The sequence below is a fragment of the Antechinus flavipes genome, chromosome 2 (genome assembly GCF_016432865.1).
Source record: "Antechinus flavipes isolate AdamAnt ecotype Samford, QLD, Australia chromosome 2, AdamAnt_v2, whole genome shotgun sequence".
In the NCBI taxonomy this organism is placed as follows: Eukaryota; Metazoa; Chordata; class Mammalia; order Dasyuromorphia; family Dasyuridae; genus Antechinus; species Antechinus flavipes.
Window position 1 is genome coordinate 543,154,516 of NC_067399.1, and position 21,692 is coordinate 543,176,207.

General features: G+C 32.5%; 1 protein-coding gene across 1 annotated transcript in view; it reads left to right on the plus strand.

The window, feature by feature from the left end:
• Nucleotides 1-21,692, plus strand: part of HERC1 (HECT and RLD domain containing E3 ubiquitin protein ligase family member 1) — a 187,947-nt gene that overhangs the window by 96,930 nt on the left and 69,325 nt on the right. Inside the window, exons 28-38 of the mRNA XM_051980891.1 lie at nt 922-1,042; nt 1,909-2,146; nt 2,285-2,478; nt 9,005-9,160; nt 9,334-9,440; nt 10,658-10,768; nt 10,868-11,044; nt 11,596-11,835; nt 14,882-14,965; nt 18,380-18,900; nt 20,854-21,629. Of these exons, the coding sequence (XP_051836851.1) occupies nt 922-1,042; nt 1,909-2,146; nt 2,285-2,478; nt 9,005-9,160; nt 9,334-9,440; nt 10,658-10,768; nt 10,868-11,044; nt 11,596-11,835; nt 14,882-14,965; nt 18,380-18,900; nt 20,854-21,629 (2,725 nt within the window). The remainder of the gene's footprint in view (nt 1-921; nt 1,043-1,908; nt 2,147-2,284; nt 2,479-9,004; nt 9,161-9,333; nt 9,441-10,657; nt 10,769-10,867; nt 11,045-11,595; nt 11,836-14,881; nt 14,966-18,379; nt 18,901-20,853; nt 21,630-21,692) is intronic.

Genomic DNA, 21,692 nt, shown 5'->3' on the forward strand with positions numbered 1-21,692 from the left:
GACTATGGATGTATATATATTTCTTTTAGCATGGGAAATTATTCTTAAAATCTCTTGAGAAGAAACATTAAAGACAAAATAAATTGGGGAAAGAGACAACATGAGTTAGGAACATTTAAAATCTTACTTCTGACACTTTAAATTCACGATCCTGAGGGAATCATTTAACTTTGATGTTCTAGCATTTATCAGTTAACTCTTAGATAGATTATGTGGAAACCATTCCCACAAAATTTTTCTTCATTAAATAAATCTTTTAGACATTCACATATTCGCAAGTTATAGGAAAGGAAGAAATCTCAAGAAATGTTGAAAATGTAAAATTAGGTAGAATTGAAGTTACGTATTTTATAATAATGTATACACATTGTGATGACTACGTTTAGCACCCAGGGTATTTTAAAATCAGCTGGAGTCAGGATAAGCAAAAGTCCTTGATCTTTATTCTTTGTGGAGGTGATGAACAGGAATGGGGATATAAAGTGAGAGCAGTCGCGACATGAATCTGGCCAGCTGTGCGTCTGGTATTCACACTCCACCCCCTAAATCTCTATGCAATCTCCTATACAACAGATCAAACTTGCACAGAGAGGGGGCAGGGCCATTCGTTCTCTAAGAATATGCTAATAGAGTATTGTCCAATTGGTAATTAGCCTTAAGTGCTCAGACCTCAGTGCATCTGCTCAGCTTAGCCCATTACATCTCCTGCTTTCTTTTGTTTTAGAACATGGGTGGTCATGCTATCCCTGACCTCTCAGAGAGGTGAGAGCCCCCAAGGGGAGGTGATTTATATTCTCCTGTTTACAAGCGTCTAAAGGCAAAGTGAACTATCATAGTAACAAATGAACAATGCATTTTCTACAAAATAGGGGCTAGCATTACTGTTAACAAAGAGTAAATAAATTACTATTTTTAACTTAGGATGGTATCAGAGCAGCTAAGAGAAATATTCAGATTGAAATTCAAGTAGCTGTACATAAGATTTATCAACAGCTGTCTGCAACTTTGGAGAGAGCCCTACAAGCAAATAAGCACCACATTGGTGAGTAAACTGCCTGTGAAACTTCAGATACAAATGGTAGTTGGTCCTAAGTTTACAAATGTGGATTTCCTGACCATTATTGTAACATTAGTGAATGAATTTCTAGGGAAACAATTTGTCTAAATGATGCATTCCTCAAGTAGAATTGTTCAGTCAGTATTTATTAAGCTTCTTCTGTGGGCCAGACAGTTGAAGGCCAAGATGTTTAGAATCCAGAGGACTTACATTATTTTAAAGAAGGCAAACATTTACATATATAGGTATGTACAAAAAAGATCTAAAGTACTGGAAGGAACATTACTTGTACAGTCAACAATGGTTTCATGTAGAAAGTGGCAATTGATCAAGATCTTGAAAGAGAGCCGGGAATTGTAAGAGATAAATATGAGGAGGAAGGCCGTGTATTCCCAGCATGGAGGATGGCCCCTGTAGAGGCTTGGGTGATGGAAAATGGAGTGTGGTTGATGTAGACTGTAAATAAAAAATCATTATGGTCATACCCTAAAAGTGGGTGAAGAACAGTAGCATAGTAAGGCCAAAAAGTTGGGATCATTTGGATGTCAAATGGGAGGAAGTCATACTGAGTGAGAAGGAACCCTCAGAGTTTGGTAGAGAAGTGAGGTGCTTTATAAAAGTCACTTTGTTTAGTGTATGTTCCTTGAGAATAGGAACTAGTTTTGATTTTGTCTCTGAATACTCATTGCCTAACATAATAATGCCTTTTACATATAGTTGGTACTTAGTAGTAAAGTAAATATTCAATTACTAACTTGTAAGAAAATTAACACTTTATTCTTTATGAATTTTATACTTTGCTATTTTCACCCTCAGGGACTACCATCTAAACTTTTTGTCTTGTTTTTTAGAAGCTCAACAACGTCTCCTCTTGGTAACAGTTTTTGCTCTGAGTGTTCACTACCAACCTGTTGATGTTTCTTTGGCAATTTCCACTGGTCTCTTAAATGTACTGTCACAATTATGTGGCACAGACACTATGCTAGGGCAGCCTTTGCAGCTGTTGCCCAAAACTGGTATTTCTCAGCTTAGCATAGCTTTGAAAGTAGCCAGTACAAGGCTGCTACAGATTCTGGCCATCACTACTGGGTAAGAATTTTTCTTTATTGTGCCTCATTGTGGCCCTAGCTTTTCCTAATCACTATATTTGCATATTCTAAAGTTTTCTTTCTTTTATTAAAATGTTTTTCAAGTTGAATTTATTGTTTCCTCTGACCTCTTCCTTAGGACCTATGCTGACAAACTGAGTCCTAAGGTAGTGCAGTCCTTGCTCGATTTATTATGTAGTCAGTTGAAGAATTTGTTGTTACAAGCTGGTGTGCTACTTATGGTTTCCTTTGGAGAAGGGGAAGAGGAAGAGGAAGAAGAGGAAGAAAAAAAGGTGGACCCTTGTGGAGATATTGAGAAGAGAGACTTCAGAGGTATTTTGTTAATCTTAAAAAATTGTTAAACTTAAAAAAAGTTTGATTGATGTATTTTGTCATGATATCTCAGTTGATTTGTGTCTTTATCCAAATTGAATCCCCTTTTGTAACAAAGTAAAATAGTTAAACAAAAATGTTTTGTTCAGAATTCTTATCTGAATATGTACTTCTGTTTTTTCTCTTTTTTAGCCATTTTTAAAAGTTCAATTTCTACTTAGTGTAATCTCATTTTTGTTGTCTTTGAAGTCATTGTGCTTATTTTTCTCTTGATTTACTTATTTCACTCTATACCATTTCATATAGATCTTCCCATGTTTTCTCTGAATTCCTCATGTTCGTCATTTCTAGCTGTATAATGATATTTCATTGTATTCTTAGTCATTTTTTTTCAGTCATTCCCCAACTGATAGCATACACTTTATTTCCAGTTCTTTATCACTATGCCGAATACCATTGTTATTATTTTAGTATACATTTGGTCTTTTAAAAAATTTGTTATCTATGTCTAATAATGGGAAAATACTGATTCAGAGGGCATGACCAGTTTAAACATTTTTCTTGTATAATTCCAAGTTGATATTAAGAATTGTTGGATTATTTCACAATTCCATCATTAGTGCATTAATATACTTGTCTTCCTATATTCTTTGCAAAATGACTTTGCACATTTTTTAATGTTTGCCAATTTTTATTGAAATTTAAATTTTGTTTTAATTAGATTACTCTTAATGATTGAAGTATATTTTTATGTATTAATTTATAATTTTCAAAGTATCCTTTGAAAACTTTTCCTGTTCCCTAATATTTATTTCTTGGGAACTAACTCTTCCTATTATTTACTTTAATCAGTTCGCTATTTTGGATGTCAGATTTCTATTAGTGATATTTGCAAATATTTTTCCCACTCCATTTTTCTTCTGTCTTCATTGATGTTCAAAGGCTTTAAATTTTATTTAATCACAGTTTTCTATGTTATTTTTTCTTTATTATTTGTTTGATCAAGAATTTTCCTCATCCCATTGTTGTAAAAAGTACCTGATCTTTTTATCTTATAATATTTTATTATATATAATTTATATCTTGTCATTTTGAATTTATTGTGATAAATACTGTGTCAGTCTTAAATTCTAGTTTCTAAATATCCGATCATGGCATCTTCAAATAGGGATTTTCATAATTTTTATCATTTTGTTAATTCATCATTTATCAAATTTTTTTCTTCCTTTGCTCTTGTTTGACTAAAACATAGTAGTTTTTATTTACTTTTCTTGAACTAAAAGTTTTTGATGTTGATAGCTTCTTTATATAGCATTGTTTTAAGCCTCATCTTCCTTCTCTTTTTACTGACTCTTTCCATGTTACTTATAGAATATACCCAGGTCTCTCCACTTCTTTGAAAATAATATTCCCTTCATCCTGCAATTAGTTCAAGTTCTTTCATCTTTCTTCCTTTTTTTTTTTTTTTTTTTTAACTAACAAAAGTTCTTGGTTCAAATCCCACCCTTGCCATTTAATACTTGTGTGATCTTGGGCATATAACAGCTTTTCTGGGCTACCTCATTTTCTTTACCTATAAAATGAAAAGATCACACTAGTTGGTCTCCAGGATTCAGTCTAGTCACACTCAAGTTACTAATGATCTCTTCATTGCCACATCATTTCTCAGTTTTCATACTTTTTTGGCCTCTGAGTTTCTTTTGACATAATTGGTTCTCTGCTGTCCTCTTAATGTTCTTTTTGATCTAGGTTTATGTGGCATATCTTTTCCCAGTTCTCCTCTTATTTATATGACTATTTCTTCTCAGTTCACTTTACAAGTTTTTCATCCAGTTTATGCTTGTTAACTTTGGGTGTTCAAAAGAACTTTTCTTCCTCTGCAGTATTTCACTTAGCTTTCAAGGATTTGGTTATGATCTCTATGCTGATGATTTTCAAATCTACTCCAACTGCCTATTGGACATCTCAAGCTGAATGCTCCGAAGACATTTTAACTTCAGCGTGTCCAAAATTGACCTTGTTATTGCCCCCCCCCCCCCCCCCAAAAAAAAAAAAAAAAATCTCCATTTTTCCTAACTTCCTTGTTACTGTTGAGGATTCTGCCATCCTCTCAATCTGGAGGCAAACTCTTCAGTCTCACCCATATACATTCTGTTGCTACTGTCAGTTTTACCTTTTTTTTTTTTTTTTTTTTTTTTTTCACAATGCTTGTACTTATCTCACAGGGCTGTTATAAGACTCAAGGAAAAGATTACGTGTAAAGCAGTTTGCAAACCTTAAAATAATATAAAAATTCAAATCTATTTGACTATCAACAGAGTAGTTATTGTTATTATCTATATGTCTGATCTCCAATCTTTAAAACTTTTGAACTCCTTTAAATTTTTGAATTCCAATGCCACATTACTAAGTAGATAACTTCATCTTAAATGACTCATTAAATATTTCTCATATCCAAAACATAGCTTATCATGTGATTTTCTTAACCCTATCCTTCCTCCATGCTTATCTGTTGTTGTTTTTTTCCCCAAAACTCCATAGCCTTTTTAGTTACTTGACTCTCCTCTTTCTCCAGTTTCTATTTAGTTGCTAAATCTTGTCTTAGTCTTTTTCCCTGATCTACCTTTGAGACATCTTTTCTATTAGTCCTTTTCATATTTTGTTATTTTTCTCAAAAAGTTTAATGTGATGTCCTCTTCTTTTATATTTCATGAATTGCTGAATATATTCTCTTTGCCTACCTGATAAGCCTTCATTTATAACAAAGATTGAAGTAAAACTGGTGAGCAGAAATATTTACTTTATTATCTGATAGCATATATAACATTACACATCTATAATTTCTCCCCTCATTTCTTTTGGTGAAAGGAGGAAGATACATTTTCTCATCTTTTCCATAGAACCACACAAGACCACCACCTTATTTGAGGCTATCATTACCTCTTCTATGCATCTTTATAATAGCTTCTTGATTGATCTCCTGTTTTCACTTTTTCTCCTGCTGCCAAAGTAATCTTTCTAAGACGCATGTCTGATGAAGACAATAAAAATTTTTTTAATAGCTCCTTATTGCTGCTGTCCTCCGTGTCTGGAATGCATTCCTTCATTTCTAACTCTCATAATGCTTATCTTCTAAGGTAGCTCAGATCCTGTATCTGAGAAACTTTTTCCAGTCATATCAGTTATAAATACTTTCTCTTTCCTCATATTATTTTGTGTTTACTTATGTGTATCTTATTGGCGAATGATAGATGAAAGCATTTATTAAGGACCTACATCATACTAAGTGCATAGTATAAGGATCTCATTTGTTGAATATATTGAATGTGAATATCCCATGTTTATTTAGTCCAATGCCTTGTATATAAAAGATATTTAAAATAATATCAAATTCTTTTATTTTTGTTAAGGGTAGTGTCTGTGTGTGTGTCTGTGTGTGTATCCTGGAAATGAGGATATAGATAATATGTTAATTTATCTTTTGCATTCTTCAGTGAATTTTTGTACCTCTTTTTTCTAATTAGCCAATTCTGCTTTTTAAGGGTTCTTCTCTTCAATGAATTTTTCTTTGTCTCTTTGACCATTTGATCTATCTTTTTTCTTAAGTATTTTTCTGTGCCTTATTTTCCCAGGTGTTGACTCTCTTTTCATGATTTTCTTGTAGAAATCCCATTTCTTTTTTTCTGATTTTTCCTTTATAGCTCTTATTTGATTTAAAAAAACCTGTTTTGACTTCTTCCAGGAATTCTTTTTTTGAGTCCTGAATTCATAATTCACATTTTTCCTTGATAATTTATATGCAGCAATTTTGATTTTTGTTAACTTCTTTTGAGTTTATATTCCTTGTTACTTTAGCATTTTTCTATGATCAAGTTTTGTTTGTTTGTTTGTTTTTTTATTGTTTGCTCATTTTTCCAGCCCATTTCTTGACTCCTTGCCATCTATAAGTTGATAGCTGTGAAAACTGCCACTGCTGATTCAGTTGCTCTTAAGACCTGCTGCTGGCTTGTGGGTCACAAGTCTGCTCTCATCCCCAGTGAGACAGATCTTTTTCCTGCCACTTTTCTAAATTGTCTTGGGCTGGAAAACCTGTTGCATTTTGCACTTTTATTGTTTCTTTTTCTCCAGTATTCATTTTAAGGTATTATTTTAAAGTTGTTTGGAAGGGAATTTGGAAGAGTTCAGACAAGTCCATGCCTTTATTCTGCCATCTTGACTCTGCCGTTGACCTTCTTCTTGTTCTTTTCACTTCATTTTGCATCAGTTTATATGTCTTTCTAGATTTTCCCCCAAACCATCCCATTCATAATTTCTTATTAATTTCATATACTACAACTTGTTCTGCCATATTTTTGTACATATGGGTTCTTTTCATTTTTCTTTGTTCTCTTTGGAGGACAGTCCTAATAATAGTGTTACTGTGTAACTTTTTCTTGAAGATAGTATTCTTGATAATAAGGCATGATGATTTTTGAGTATTCTATAACCTTTCGACTTCTTTAATCTTTTAACTTGAGCTACATTTTCTGACTTTTTTTTACTATAATTTCCTCTGTATTCATTCACATCAAAGTCATTGAATATGAAGTATATGTCATTTTGTTTTGGATTATTTTGTAAAATTCTTAACAAACTTTCTCCAACTTTTTATCTGTGCAATATTTTCAATGGTTCTTTTTGTTTGTTTGTGTTTCTTATAAGTACTGCAAAATAAGATCATGCGCTCCTGATTTTGGTGCATAGTGGAGCCAACTCTGCCCACTCCTTTTTTCCACTCTCCAGAGAGAACTCTGTTTCCTTCTATTTAACTTCAACTTTCGCTTGTCTTTCTGTTTGATTTATAGTAAAAATATTAATATTGATGGTGTTCAGTTCATTTATTAATAGCATCCTGATTGGCAGAATTTATTTTACAAAACCAAGTGACTTAAAAAAATTTTTTTTTGTTAAATTTTCTCTTTCTTTTTTAAACATCAATGATATTTCCTTTCCTACCTCTAGAACCTATCCTTGTGTTGAAGAAGTCAAGGAAAACACATTAACATATTGCACATGTCCGAAAAATTCTTATTTTTCTACACCTGTTGTCTATAACCTTTTGTGCTAATAGATGATAAACATGCTTTACCATGAGAGACCTTTGAATTTATCATTGGGTACTCTGCTGATCAAAGTTTGGAAGTTTTTCAGTGTTGTTTTCAGTCGGTCAATAAGCATTTATTAATCGCCTATTGTGTGTCAGATTGTGTTCTTTGAGCAAATAGTTCTGATAAGAACATGTTGTATGTGTTTTCCTGTATGTTTTGGAATTCTTCATATATGTCATTTCTTATAGCAGTAAATCTATTACATTCATATACCTTGTTTAATCATTCTCCAGGTGAGGGGCATCCAGTTTTCTTTTTAGTTCTTGGCTGTTATAAAAAGTGCTTTTATATTTCATTTTGTGCACATGGGACCTTCTCTTCTGTCTTTGACCTCATTGAAATATATGCCTACTTTAATAATTCTAGATCTAAGAATGCAGTTGAGTGACTTAAATATAATGCTAAATTCTTTTCTGGAACATGTGTATCAATCCATTGCTCTGACAACAAAATGTTAGTATCTGTCTTCCCAGGGACCTTTCAACATTCATCATTTTTTTCCTTTTGTCATCTTTGACAATCTGATGGATGTTATTTGAAACCAAAAATTGTTTTAAGTTATATTTCTGTCATTTGTGATTTGGAATATTCTTTCATATGCTTATCAATCACTTGTCTTTCTGCTTTAGAAAATTGCATCATCATAGTTTTTTTAACTACTTAGTTCATTAGAGAATGGATGTTCATGATATATATTTTTATCCGCTCGGTATATCTTGGAGATCAGAACTTAATCAGAGATTTTTGCTATGAAAATTTTCTTTTACTCAACTAGTTGCTTTAATTTCACAAATGTAAAAATTTTTATTTTTATATAATCAGATTTTATCCTATATTATCATGTCTTTCCCTTAGTTATGAATTCACTTATTATTCTTAGTTGTGCAAAGAACCTTTTTTAAATTTTTTTATGATATGATTTTTATATTTGTCCTTTTGGAGATCAGTGTTGTAAATAATGTAAGGTATTATTCTAAGCCTATTTTGTTTGAAAGTGCATTTTTGTTTTCTCAACAGTTGTTACCAAAAAAAGATTTTCTTTAATTTCTGGTATTTTGTGTCCTTTGTAAAACATTATATAGGCTATTATACTAAATTGTATTCTTGGTCTGCTTATATGGGCTATCCTGTTGATCAATTTTTATTTTTTTAAACCAATACCAAATATCTTTGATAATAACATTTTACTATAATTTGTAATTTAGCAATAATAGGGCCCTTTTCCTGTTTATTTTTATTTCATAATTTCCCCTGATCTTTTGTTCCTCTAGAAAAATGTTGCCAACAGTTTTCCTACTTTGGTAATGTAATTATTTGGTAATTTGATTAATATGGCTATAAATCGTTATTTATAAAATCGTTTTCTTTTAAATCTTCAGCTGTACTTAGAAAACAGCATGCTGCAGAACTACACTTAGGCGACTTTCTAGTTTTTTTGAGAAGAGTTGTGTCATCAAAAGCTATTCAGTCAAAAATGGCTTCTCCAAAGTGGACTGAAGTGCTTCTTAACATTGCATCTCAGAAGTGTTCCTCAGGTATAACATAGGCTTTAAAGTACTTTGTATTGCATATTTGTCTCATTCAGATGTTTACTATATTTAATACTATTGCACAGCTAATTTAATTTAGAGAATTATCTTGAAATAGCTTAAATTTTCTCTCTAAATTAAAATCAAATAGAAAATAACACATTGGTTTTCTTTTTCAGGTATTCCACTGGTGGGAAACTTAAGGACCAGATTACTTGCGCTTCATGTCCTTGAAGCTGTATTACCAGCTTGTGAATCTGGGGTCGAAGATGATCAAATGGCTCAGGTCTATAGTTTTAAAATCATCCTAAAATGTCATTTATAATATTCCAAAACAATGAATGAAAATTAATCAAATGTTTATTGCTCATGATGTGTCAATGATTGGGCTAAACTATAGAGACATAAACACAAATAATGAGTTATTCCCTATTTATGTGGAATTTATATTTATTGAAATAGATATATCAATTATATATAAAAATATATACAGCAGAAAAATAATGTTAGTAAAAATCAACTACTGATTATGCATGATATTTGCATAACTTCATATTAAAATAATATAATATAACTTCAGATTCTCATATTACTTTGTCCATTCAGGTGTCTTTAACAGATAGTAGTAGAGGGAGATCAAAGGGAGTGGGTTTCTTCAAATTGAGCATTCCAGTTTGTTATGAAAATCTGAACATTTAACAAATAAATGTAAATTGAATTGAAGACAAAGATAGGAGTGTGTGATTCTGTGTTGAGGGCAAAGGTACTGAAGGAATGGTGAATCCGGTTTTGCAAAACCTGATTTAGGTTACAAAAGATGAGAGTGCCTTTAGTGTTGTGCCTTTTTTGGGAGGTGGGTTAAGTGTTAGCTTTTGGGTTTTGGTGTCTTTTAACACCTGTTAAGTGGTATCTGCTTCTTTGTATTTGTAATTTTCAGTGTTTCTGCTTGTTATTTAGTACTAATTCAGTTTTCATGATTGTCCAGGTTATTTACTATATATAGATTGGGTAGTTTTGCAGGCTCCCTTAATCTTTTCAGGATAACAAGATATTAGTTATAATGGAGGCTGCACTGAAGTTGGAAAGAGTTTCAGATACTTTACTAGCTGTATAAAAAGTCATTTAACCTCTAAAGTTTCCTCAGTTATAAAAAGAGGATAATAGCATCTACCTCTTAGGGTTGTTATGAGAATCAAATGAGATAATAGTTGTAAAAATTTTTAGGATAATGTATAACATATGATAGGAACTTAGTAAAAAAATGCCTGTCATCCCCTTCCTCTACACATAACAATAGATGCTCAATATATTTTTGTAGAATGAATAAAATTAACAAAGTTAATGTTTCATTATCCTGAAAAAAATTAATGAAGCCTCTAAAGTGATTGGCTTGCCAGCATAAAGTAATATATTAAGCAATGTGTTTTGTATTTTCTGATAATTCTTAAAATTGCTCTTTTGGAATTAAACTTCTCTCTTTTTTCCCCCTTTGCAATGCAACAGGTTGTTGAACGATTATTTTCCCTTCTCTCGGATTGTATGTGGGAAACACCCATTGCTCAGGCCAAACATGCAATTCAGATCAAGGAAAAAGAGCAGGAAATGAAGTTACAGGTAACTGACCTTTTTTTTTTTTTTTTTTAAACAATTATCTTTAGTAAATACTTAAAGTTAGCTTATTCAGAAAAACTCATAAAGCTTCATTTCTGATAGAAGCAAGGAGAATTAGAGGAAGAAGATGAAAACCTTCCTATTCAAGAAGTTTCCTTTGACCCAGAAAAGGCTCAGTGCTGTTTAGTGGAAAATGGACAGATTTTGACCCATGGTAGTGGAGGAAAAGGCTATGGGTTAGCATCAACTGGTGTAACATCTGGATGTTATCAGTGGAAGGTATGTGAAATTCCAATAAACTTGAAAAATTTGTTTTGTCATTTAAAAAATTAATTTTAGCAATATGTGAAAGATAGGAATTTTTTCTCCTTAAGATACAGTCGTATGATAAAAAAAATCATTCTAGCTAAATTTAACTAAAAGTCCCCATTAGAGAATTGTTAGAAATTCTAAAAATCATTGAAATATTCCTTAACAAGTTCTTTCAGAAAATTCCTCAGTAAATTCATATTTTTTAAAAAAAGATGTAAGCAGAAGTTAAAGTGACTGCTGAAGATAGGACTGGCAAGATGATTGAAAGTTGCTTAAAGAATAAATTTTTTAAAATAATCTACACATATATTAAAACTGACAATTTTATTTATGACTGTTTTAAAGTAACAAAAATGGATCATATATTCATGTTATTTTATTTGATTCTTTTTAATATTTTTAAAGTATTTCTATTGATTATAGATATACTTCCATTTTCTTAGATGTGGATTAACATAATCATTTAGTATAATTAAAGTATTACTTAATATTAATGAAAATTATTGGTTTTATTTTAGTTTTACATTGTAAAGGAAAACCGTGGTAATGAAGGTACATGTGTTGGAGTTTCTCGATGGCCAGTACATGATTTTAACCACCGCACTACCTCAGATATGTGGTTGTATAGAGCCTACAGTGGTAACCTGTACCATAATGGAGAACAGACTTTGACGTTGTCCAGTTTTACTCAAGGAGATTTTATTACTTGTGTATTGGATATGGAAGCCAGAACAATTTCCTTTGGTAAAAATGGAGAGGTACTGAAATTCGTTTATAAAATTCATGTTTTTTATGTTTTAGTGTATATTCTACTTGTTTATTTTAGGGCTGATCTCCAGTTTATAGATTATCTATTCTATTTTTGATTCTCCTCTTCTTACTGTTTCCTTTTCTTATTACAGTACTTATTAGTATCTACACTAGAGAACAGGGAGCAAAAAAGAAGAGGTTGTATAATTCCATTTATTAAAAGTTGTTGAAAACAAAGCTTAAATTATCACTTGTGGAATTTTCCCATTTAGAAATATAATCAAGAACTGGTTGTAGTTACTTTTATGTGGTGGATTTGCATGAATTCTTATTGTGAATTTTATAAGGAAAATATTATTTCATAAAATTGCAGAGTGTTTTAGAATTTTAGAGTTGGAAAGGACCTTAGAGGTCATCTGATCAGACTTCTACATATTGTAGGAATTCTTTCTACTGCTTCTCTAATAGGTTATAATCCAATTGTTGCTTGAATATGTCTAGGGGCAGAGAATATAGTATTTCAAACATTGTCCATTCTGTTTATGGACTGCTTGAACTGTTAGGGATTGAATTGTCAGTAACTTCTTTTTCCTAGTTCTGCCCTATGGAGCTACATAGAATAAATCTAATCCTGTTTCCAGAAGGCAGCCCTTCAGATATTTTAAAATATCTATTGTCCTCTCCTGAAAGCTTTTTTAGACAAACATCTCTAGTTCCTTAAACTGTTATTCAGATACTATGCCCTCAAATCTTCTCCCCAGATAGGTGACCTTCCTCTCAAGTTTGTGAATGTTCCTCTTAAATGTGGCAAACCTAATGAATGCAGTAATCCATATGTGGAATGACCAGCACAGAGTATGGCAGGATTCAGTAAACTCAAGCTTTTTAATAAGATGTGAGTAGAAATTAAGATGGACTGCTTAAGATAGTCCTGGACTATTCTTGATAGTCCTCCTTTGTCCTGGACACTGTACCTGTATTAATGAAACCTAAATTCCAAATAGTCTTTTTGGGAGGGGGGGGTCAGATATCACATTCTCAATTCATTGAGCTAACAAAAGACCTTAGAGATTATCTCATTGAAATCTTGAGCCTTTGAAGTTAGGTGATGGTCTTCTTTTCCTGTGCAGTTTACTTTTTTCAGCCTATGTGTAGGATTTCACATGTTTATTTCTTAGTCCACCTTTAGAGTCTTTGAAGGACTTGTTTAAAATAAGAGCTATCTTTCTCAGTTTTGTGTCAGATGTGAAACTATGCCAGTCCCATGTTTTTATTAAAATATAACAGGATCAATGACACTATCCTGCTATAAACCACTAGAGCATCCCATCTTGCTTGACATCTACCAGATAATGCTTTGGATACTGTTGTTTAACTAGCTATTAATCTATCTAATTTCATAATCATTTCTTCCCTATTTTTTTCAGCTTGTCCACAAGAATAAGTAACTTAGTCTTAACTTGCTGAAATCCAAATACATGTCTGCAATATTTGTTGTAGATGTTGAATATGTTGATCTAGCAACCCAATCCAGAAAAGGAATTGTAGTTAGTTTATTATGTTTTCTTCTAGTTGTTATAATTTCACTTTCTGGATACTCAATCCATTTTATTGTTTCTTCTAGAATTATCCTAGAGATCATCATAAAACTTGGTGATAATATATGGTTTGTAGAAGTCTCATCTTTCCCCTTTTAGAAAATTGAGTTAATAATTGTCCTTATCCTGTTACTTCCCTTGATCCATACAATTTCTTCAAAATTATTGATGATAATTTTAAGCAGTGACATAGATTCTTAGAAAAGTTTGGGATATAATTTATCACGACAAGAAACTTGAACTCATTTAAATCCACTAGGTGTTGGCTTATTCCTTGTAGTTTCATTCCCTACCCTTCCCTGTTTTTTTTTTTTTGTTATGTCTAGTTCAAAGATTATTTTTCTTGTTGGAAATATTGAATTAAAATAATTGAGTAGTAGTTCTTTGTTGTTTATTAAAATTATACCATCAACTCAAACCAAGAACTCTTTTCCTTTTTTTTTTTTTTTTTGATTATGAACAATTTACAAAGCCTTCTTTCATTGTATTTCATGTCATAGTCTTATGTTCTCTAACACTGACAAGCTTTTAGGGGTGAGACAGTGACTCAGAGAGTGTTTTTGGGGATATAAATATCTTTTGATTTAGGTTACATCTTTTCATCACAGCTTTTTCCCCTGTACCTTATGCAGCATACACATTTATATCCAGACCATAATACCTGAAGAACATACAGATAACAACATTTACGCTGTTTGTAGCAATTGGGAAGATAACAGAACATGCAGACTTGCACAAATGATAAGCTCATGGGCCCTCCTAACATCCTTGCCTATATTGCCTAGCCACTTTCACAAATTTCACCTTGATTCAAGAAAATTTACTTTAGTCACATTGTCTCTCTAAGTGTTCCCATCTTTATCTTTACTGAGATGATTTGTGATTGCCACTATTTTATTTTGAGAATTTGCTATTCTTATTTCATGAATCTTTGCCTGTGGGATTATCCCATTATCCCCTGCTGAACATTTTAATATATACCTTCCTAAAATTTAGGCTGTGTGTCTGACTGTGTCCTGAATTTTCTAATTTTACTATTATGACATGGTCACATTTTCTGAATGGTTCTTATTCTTTTAACTTTACCAATTCTTTTCTCTTGATCATTACAAAATTTAGTTTAAGATTTAATTTCATTGCTGTTTCTACGTGCTGAAAGGTAAAGGTTATTAAGAGAAGAAGCAAATAATTTTATAAGATATCCTCTGTTTTTCAGAATGAATATCTAGCAGACATTCTAGTTGAATTCCCTAAATATCATTATTGTATCTTGTCTTGGTGCCAGTTTTGTGATCTTTATGAAGTAAGCATCTTCCTTTCCATTCATTTAGGCAGTCTATAGAATATTCCTACAATATTACCTAGAGAACTTTTAAGGTAGAAACTATATTGTTTTATTCTTTAATTTTTCTTTTCTTTTTTTTTTTTTTTTTTCATCATCCATGCTTAAATCTAGGAACCGAAGCTAGCTTTTGAAGATGTGGATGCAGCTGAGTTATATCCTTGTGTAATGTTCTATAGCAGCAATCCTGGAGAAAAGGTATTTTTAAATTGTATGTTTGTACTAAGGAAAATTAATTGCTGGGTTTGGTTGTCACTTATTTCTGATGTAATTTGCAAATCTGTAAATATTTTCTTCTCTCTCCTACCTCCCAATTTTTCCCTTCTAGCTCTGGGATCAATTATCAAATCAGTACTAGCTTTCTTGGAAATGATAATCTGTTGGTTGTCAAGTGGCTCCCTGTGACTTCCTGGTTCACAATGCCCTTCCCTTCTCTGGCTACTATTTCCCTTTGAGTTGTTTTCATTTTTTATTCCTTGAGACCAGAGATTTTTGTATATTAGTGACAGCACTTAAATACTTTTTTTGCTTACTCATATTCTGTTATATTTGATGGAAAAATGAAAACTTAAATACCTAGATTCTCATGCAGTAAATAAAATGAAGTAGTTTTTTAAAGTGTTTTTTTTTTGGGGGGGGGGCGGGGAGTAGTATTTATTCTTTGATTACTAAAGTGCCATTTTAAAAAGGTTCTTTTCAGTTCATTATACATTCTCCCTAGCATGTTGAAACAATGAATCCTCTTTCTAAAATACTTAATTTATAAGTAATTTTTTGGGAAGAAATGGTTCATGCACAAATATGAAATCCATAACCATTAGAGAACCATAAAATGAAAAATGAAAAATGCTGTTTTGGATGCTGATTAAATATTGAATTATTCACAGAGCATTTAAACGTAGGCTTAGGCCAGGGATAGAATTTGAACAGTCATTGATAGCACTTCATGGTTCTGTTTTAATTTTCATTTTGTAGTTTATACTGTATCATTACTTTTTCTTGAACTTATGTTATGACTCACTCTACAGAATATCTTTGTCAATTTTTTCTTTGCTGATCATTTGTTAAGTATTGTGGCTGGGCATGTATAAAATACTTAATGGTTACAAAGTATTTCACATTGATTTAAATTTGATTCTCACAGACCCACTGTGAGATATTGTAGAATAACATCGTCCATTTTATAGATTTGATTGTTGTCCAGTTGTTTGAGTCATGTACAACTCTTTGTGACCCCATTTGGAGTTTTCTTTGCCAAGATACTGGAGTAGTTTGCAATTTCCTTCTTCAGCTCTTTTTACAGATGAGGAAACTCAGACAAACAAGCTTACATTACTTGCTGAGAATCACATAGCTAGTAAATATCTGAGGCTGAATTTGAACTCAGATCTTTCTTCCTAACTTACTGGCACTCTATCCAGTGCTACATCTAGCTGCCCTACTGATCAGATACCTGAAATTTTAAGTGATGTCTTAAAGGTCATATGTTGGTGATGACGATGACAGCTAACGTTTACATAGCACTAAGTGCTAGGCATTATGTTAAGCCCTTTAAAATTATTATTTCTTTTAATCTTTTTGACAGTCCTAGGAAATTAGGTGCTATTTCTGTCTCTAGGCCTAGTGCTTTATCTATTGTGTCATCATGCTGCCCCAGAATAGCTAGTCAGGGTTTTCTCTGGGACTTGAACCTGAAGTTTTCTGACTTGGATTGCAGTTCTCTTTCTGATTTCCAGTGACATGCTTTCTGAATGGGAGGCTTAAGGTTATGTTACTGTTCAAAGAAGAGGATTTTGTTGCCTGAGGGAGATATGAATTTTTAACTATTTATGAAATAGTATTTGATTTCTCTTATCCCATTTATTTAGGTTTTTTGTCATCTCTGCAAGGTAAATGATTTCTTTTATCTTGCGGTGACTAATGTTTGTTAGAATTAAAGTCTTTGGAAATTTGGGAAGAAATATGAAGTATGAAGTTCCTTGTAGTGTCTTGGAGAAAAAAAAAAAAACCTTTGCTCTATCTTGAACATTCATGGGCTTAATTTGGTATTAGTGTTCAGATTTTTAAAGATTTTATTTAAACTTTATTGTATAGAAGCATACACACACACACACAAAACCTAACATGAAAATAATTGAATGCATACTTCAGATTATGTGGATGACTTTTGGAACAGGCTAAAATCATGGTATTATTCTACTATTCCTAAGTAGAAGCATAATGTCATAAGAATGAACAGGAAGCCTCTTTTTCCCTCAGTCCAAAATTAGATAGGAAATTCTTATGGTAGTAAAATTGAAGGTCAACTTTCCATGATAAGAGGTAACTTTTTAATGGATATTTGGCCATGAAATTGGCCTTGAGGGAGGAAAAAAGAGCATTCAATTCCTATTACTTTAGTTTTTTATGACATTCTGATATTTGGGTATACTAGAATGTATACTTGAATATATTAGTTTACTATATTCCAAAAACTAGTGAACTAGAGTCTACATAACCTAGAGTTACACATCAGAAATATTTATTTCTATTTAGTGAACTTTAGAGGTATATTTCAGGTATTAATCTAGCTTAGCAGGGAGTTGGCATAATGAATAGAGTTTTGGCCTTGGAGTCAAGACTAGGTGAATTCAAAATCCTGCTTCCACTGTTTACTAATTTTGTAACCCTGTACAAATTTCTGTGGTTCCTGATGAGGCTCCAGCCAGATCCAGCTAGCTCCAAGGGTCCCTGCATTGTGTTTTTGTGGAGCTAGCTGGAAATATTTGTATTTCACATGGGTTAATCCCTGGCCTGGAGGCTTTTTTTGTATCTTCTTGGGTTGTACTAGGAGGGCTCCTGTTGTGCCCCAAGTGCTGTTGATTTTTCACCAGTCTGTGTTCACCCTGAGGTGCAAATTTGTTTTGTTTGTGGGGAATATCTGGAGAGCTTGAATTTACAACCTACTCTTCCCAGAAGCCTCTCCTATCTTTCACTGGAGAACAGGGAATCATAACCCAAGGTCCACAGAAATAGATTTCAGGGAATTGTTTTTTTAACTTGGATAGGAAAATATTTCACTCTTATTTTTATTAATTTCTAATTAAAACTAATCATTCACTTCAATCATTTAAAAACATATTGTGAAAGAACTCTGAAAGACCTCATCAGAGGGCAAAGGAACCTGTGACACAAATATTAAAAACCTTTTATCTAGAGCCCAGCTTCTTAAATTATGCTTCACAAACCCATGTGAGATCTCATAATTGAATGTGGAAATTGCTAAATGTTGATTTATTTTCAGTAAATGTTTGATTTGTACATCTATTTTATATACTTCTGTATCCAGGGTCACATAAAAACTTCAGGTGAAAAAGGGCAAGTGGAAAAAGCTTAAGAAGCCCTGATCTAAAGAACATGAAATCTCACTGGCAAATCTGATATGATCTCTTAAACTCCAGTGGTAAACTTGATGCTTTGGCTCAAGTGAATATTCAAGATTAAAACTCATAATTATAGCTTTGGTTCAACAACATACTTAATGTTTTGGAATGGCAAAACAATTACTAGTTTTAATGGCTATTGTTAATTTGACAGCTGACCAGCTTCTCTCTTTTTTTCTTTTTCTTTTAGGTGAAAATCTGTGATATGCAGATGCGAGGTACACCCAGAGACTTGCTTCCTGGAGATCCTATATGTAGTCCTGTAGCTGCAGTGCTTGCTGAGGCCACTATTCAGCTTATCCGTATCCTTCACCGGACAGATCGTTGGACACATTGCATAAACAAGAAAATGATGGAAAGATTACATAAAATTAAGATGTGCATTAAAGAAACTGGTCAAAAACTAAAGAAAAGCCGCTCAGTTCAAAGCCGAGAGGAGAATGAGATGAGAGAGGAAAAAGAGAACAAGGAAGAAGAGAAAGGTAAACATAGTAGGCACGGTCTTGCTGACCTCTCTGAGCTGCAGTTGAAGACACTCTGCGTAGAGGTGTGGCCTGTGCTTGCAGTGATAGGTGGAGTGGATGCCGGTCTGAGAGTTGGCGGGCGCTGTGTGCACAAGCAGACTGGGCGTCACGCCACCCTGCTTGGTGTGGTCAAAGAAGGTAGTACGTCTGCCAAGGTCCAATGGGATGAAGCAGAAATTACTGTCAGGTATGATATATTCAACTAAACTTTGAGTTATTAAACAAGGTGTCAGCTATAGGAAATAAGTAGTCTCTATTTTAAATGGGATACTGAGGGTTTTCCTTTTAAAAATGGTTTTGTTATTCTGTGATTTTTGGTGATCATATTTGTGATCTGAGGATAGTTGGAAATATAGATATATATGTGTGTATTTTTAGAATTGCCATCTTAGTTTCAGGCACTTTTCTTGAATGGGGTAAGTAGTTTAAGATTTAATCTCATTTCTAATATTTATTTTGGTCATTTACTTTTTGATCATTTCTTATGTTTCATTCTAAAGTCCAGATATGAAAAAGAAAGGGGAGAGGTAGGAGAACACCGATTTGTCAATTACATTATAACTCATAATATATTAATAATAATGATATATAATAATTATAACTGGTCCTTGAATTTGAGGAATGGGAAAATTTGAATTTAGCTTTTGAATTGTTTGTGATTTTCACTTATTTTTGCTTTATCTTGCTTTTATTAACATAAACAATCAAATTGATGTTTTACATGTGTAATTATATCTCACTGAAGAAATATTTGGTGTAGAAATGAAAATGATACAATCTGTAGAATTATTAACCATTATAATAATAATTATGGTAATAAATAGACCCAGATGTACATATATGTGATTTTTAAAAGACTGAATATGTTTTACATATGAGTCCTATGCTCAAAAGAGATTTTTAAGCTACCTTGAGCTTTGTTATTGAGGGAATTTCATTATAAACTTATTTTTTATAGCTCTCTACTTGATAATTGAATCTATTCATAATGATAATTGAATCACTTATGAATATTATTACCTCCTAACTTTGACAACAACTAATATTAACAACAACAATGGATTATCACCTAAAGGGTGTTAACAGAGCTGTCTATTATACCTCATTTGAACTTTGCCTACTACCCAGTGAGGTAGCTACTAAGGCGGTATTATCTCCATTTTACAGATGGGGAAATTTAACTTATAAAGAATTTGAGTGACTTTGATTAGAATTACATAACCAGTAAGTTCAAGAGACAGGATTTGAAGCTAAGAGTTCTCTTCTGGCTCTAAAGCCAGTGCTTTTTCACTACAGTAGGCTGTATTTCACTTGATAGTGTTTAGACTGTATAGTTTTAATGTTTGTTTTGTTTGATTTCCCTTTAAATTTTATGCTTATCTTGCAATGGTGTTTAGGAAAACCTTTAATAAAATGAAATTGTTTTAATCATCTTTTTTATAACCTATTGATGACAGATATTTGCTCTTCACATAATCTCTTACTTTGAAAGACTCCATTTAAAAAATATTTAGTTGATTGAAATAATAAGTGATAATAATCATTGTTCAGTTTATCATTTTACCTATTGCTATATGTAATTGAGATGTGAAATGCGCACCTAACATCCCTTTGTGTACTGTTAATTTGACATAATGCCTAAATCAGTAAAACCTTGGAAATGAATCTTGGAAGAAAAATTTTGTGGAGTTAAATATTCTCAAATTTGACATTGCATTAAGTTCTTATGAGATATTTAAAATTTAGGAATCTTATAAATGGTGAGAATAAAAAAAGCTTTATAATGAAAAAAGTGAATTTTAAAATGAAATACTTTTCTGTAAAGTTGGTAATGAACCTTTACAAAAAGAATAAATTAGTTATGTTAGATGAGCATTCTAAATAAAGGTGCATTACTTAATAATATATATTCACTGTTGAAAGCATGTGCATGTCTCATTGCCTTTGCATTCAGCATTACATTTCCCTTTTCTGATCATATTCTGATTTCTTTCCCTGTTCCCATGAAATTTTAAAAACTTCTAGTTCATTTAAATTATTCTCTATTATATGCATTATTTTTGTCTATATTATTTCCTGTACTTTCCTCCTGTCTATCCCTCACTTGCTTCTTCCTGTGTCATTCTGATCTTTATTAAAGCTTCCCAACTTTTTGGTCGCCTAGTGATACTCCATTGTATAATCTGGAGCCCTGTGAACCGCTGCCTTTTGATGTTGCAAGATTTCGTGGATTGACAGCCTCTGTGATGCTGGATCTCACTTATCTGACTGGCATTCATGAAGATATGGGCAAACAGAGTACCAAGAGACATGAGAAAAAACATCGACATGAATCGGAGGAGAAAGTGGACATTGAACAGAAAACAGAGGGTGATGCTTCTATAGATGGAAGAACAAGCTTAAGTTCTGATGATGTCAAAAGTCATGGCGCTACAAACTCCAAGTCAGAAAATGAAATAGCTTCATTTTCTGTAGATTCAACAGCACAAAATACCGAGTCACAGCACCAAGTAGTAGAAGGAAAACGAAAAAACCATGAACATACTTCCAAAAATCATGATATTGGTCAATCAGAAATAAGAGCTGTACAATTGTCTTACCTCTATCTTGGTGCTATGAAATCACTTAGTGCACTTCTTAGTTGCAGTAAGTATGCTGAGTTGTTATTGATACCAAAAGTTCTAGCTGAAAATGGTCACAACTCAGATTGTGCAAGTTCTCCAGTTGTTCATGAAGATGTTGAAATGCGTGCAGCTCTGCAATTCTTGATGAGACATATGGTGAAAAGAGCAGTCATGCGTTCTCCCATCAAGAGAGCTTTAGGACTGGCAGATTTGGAAAGAGCTCAAGCTATGATCTACAAATTAGTAGTCCATGGTCTTTTGGAAGACCAGTTTGGTGGCAAAATCAAACAAGGTATATTTTCTCTTTCTAGTAGTAGTAGTAATAGTAGTAGTGCCCTTTTGTAATTTATTTATA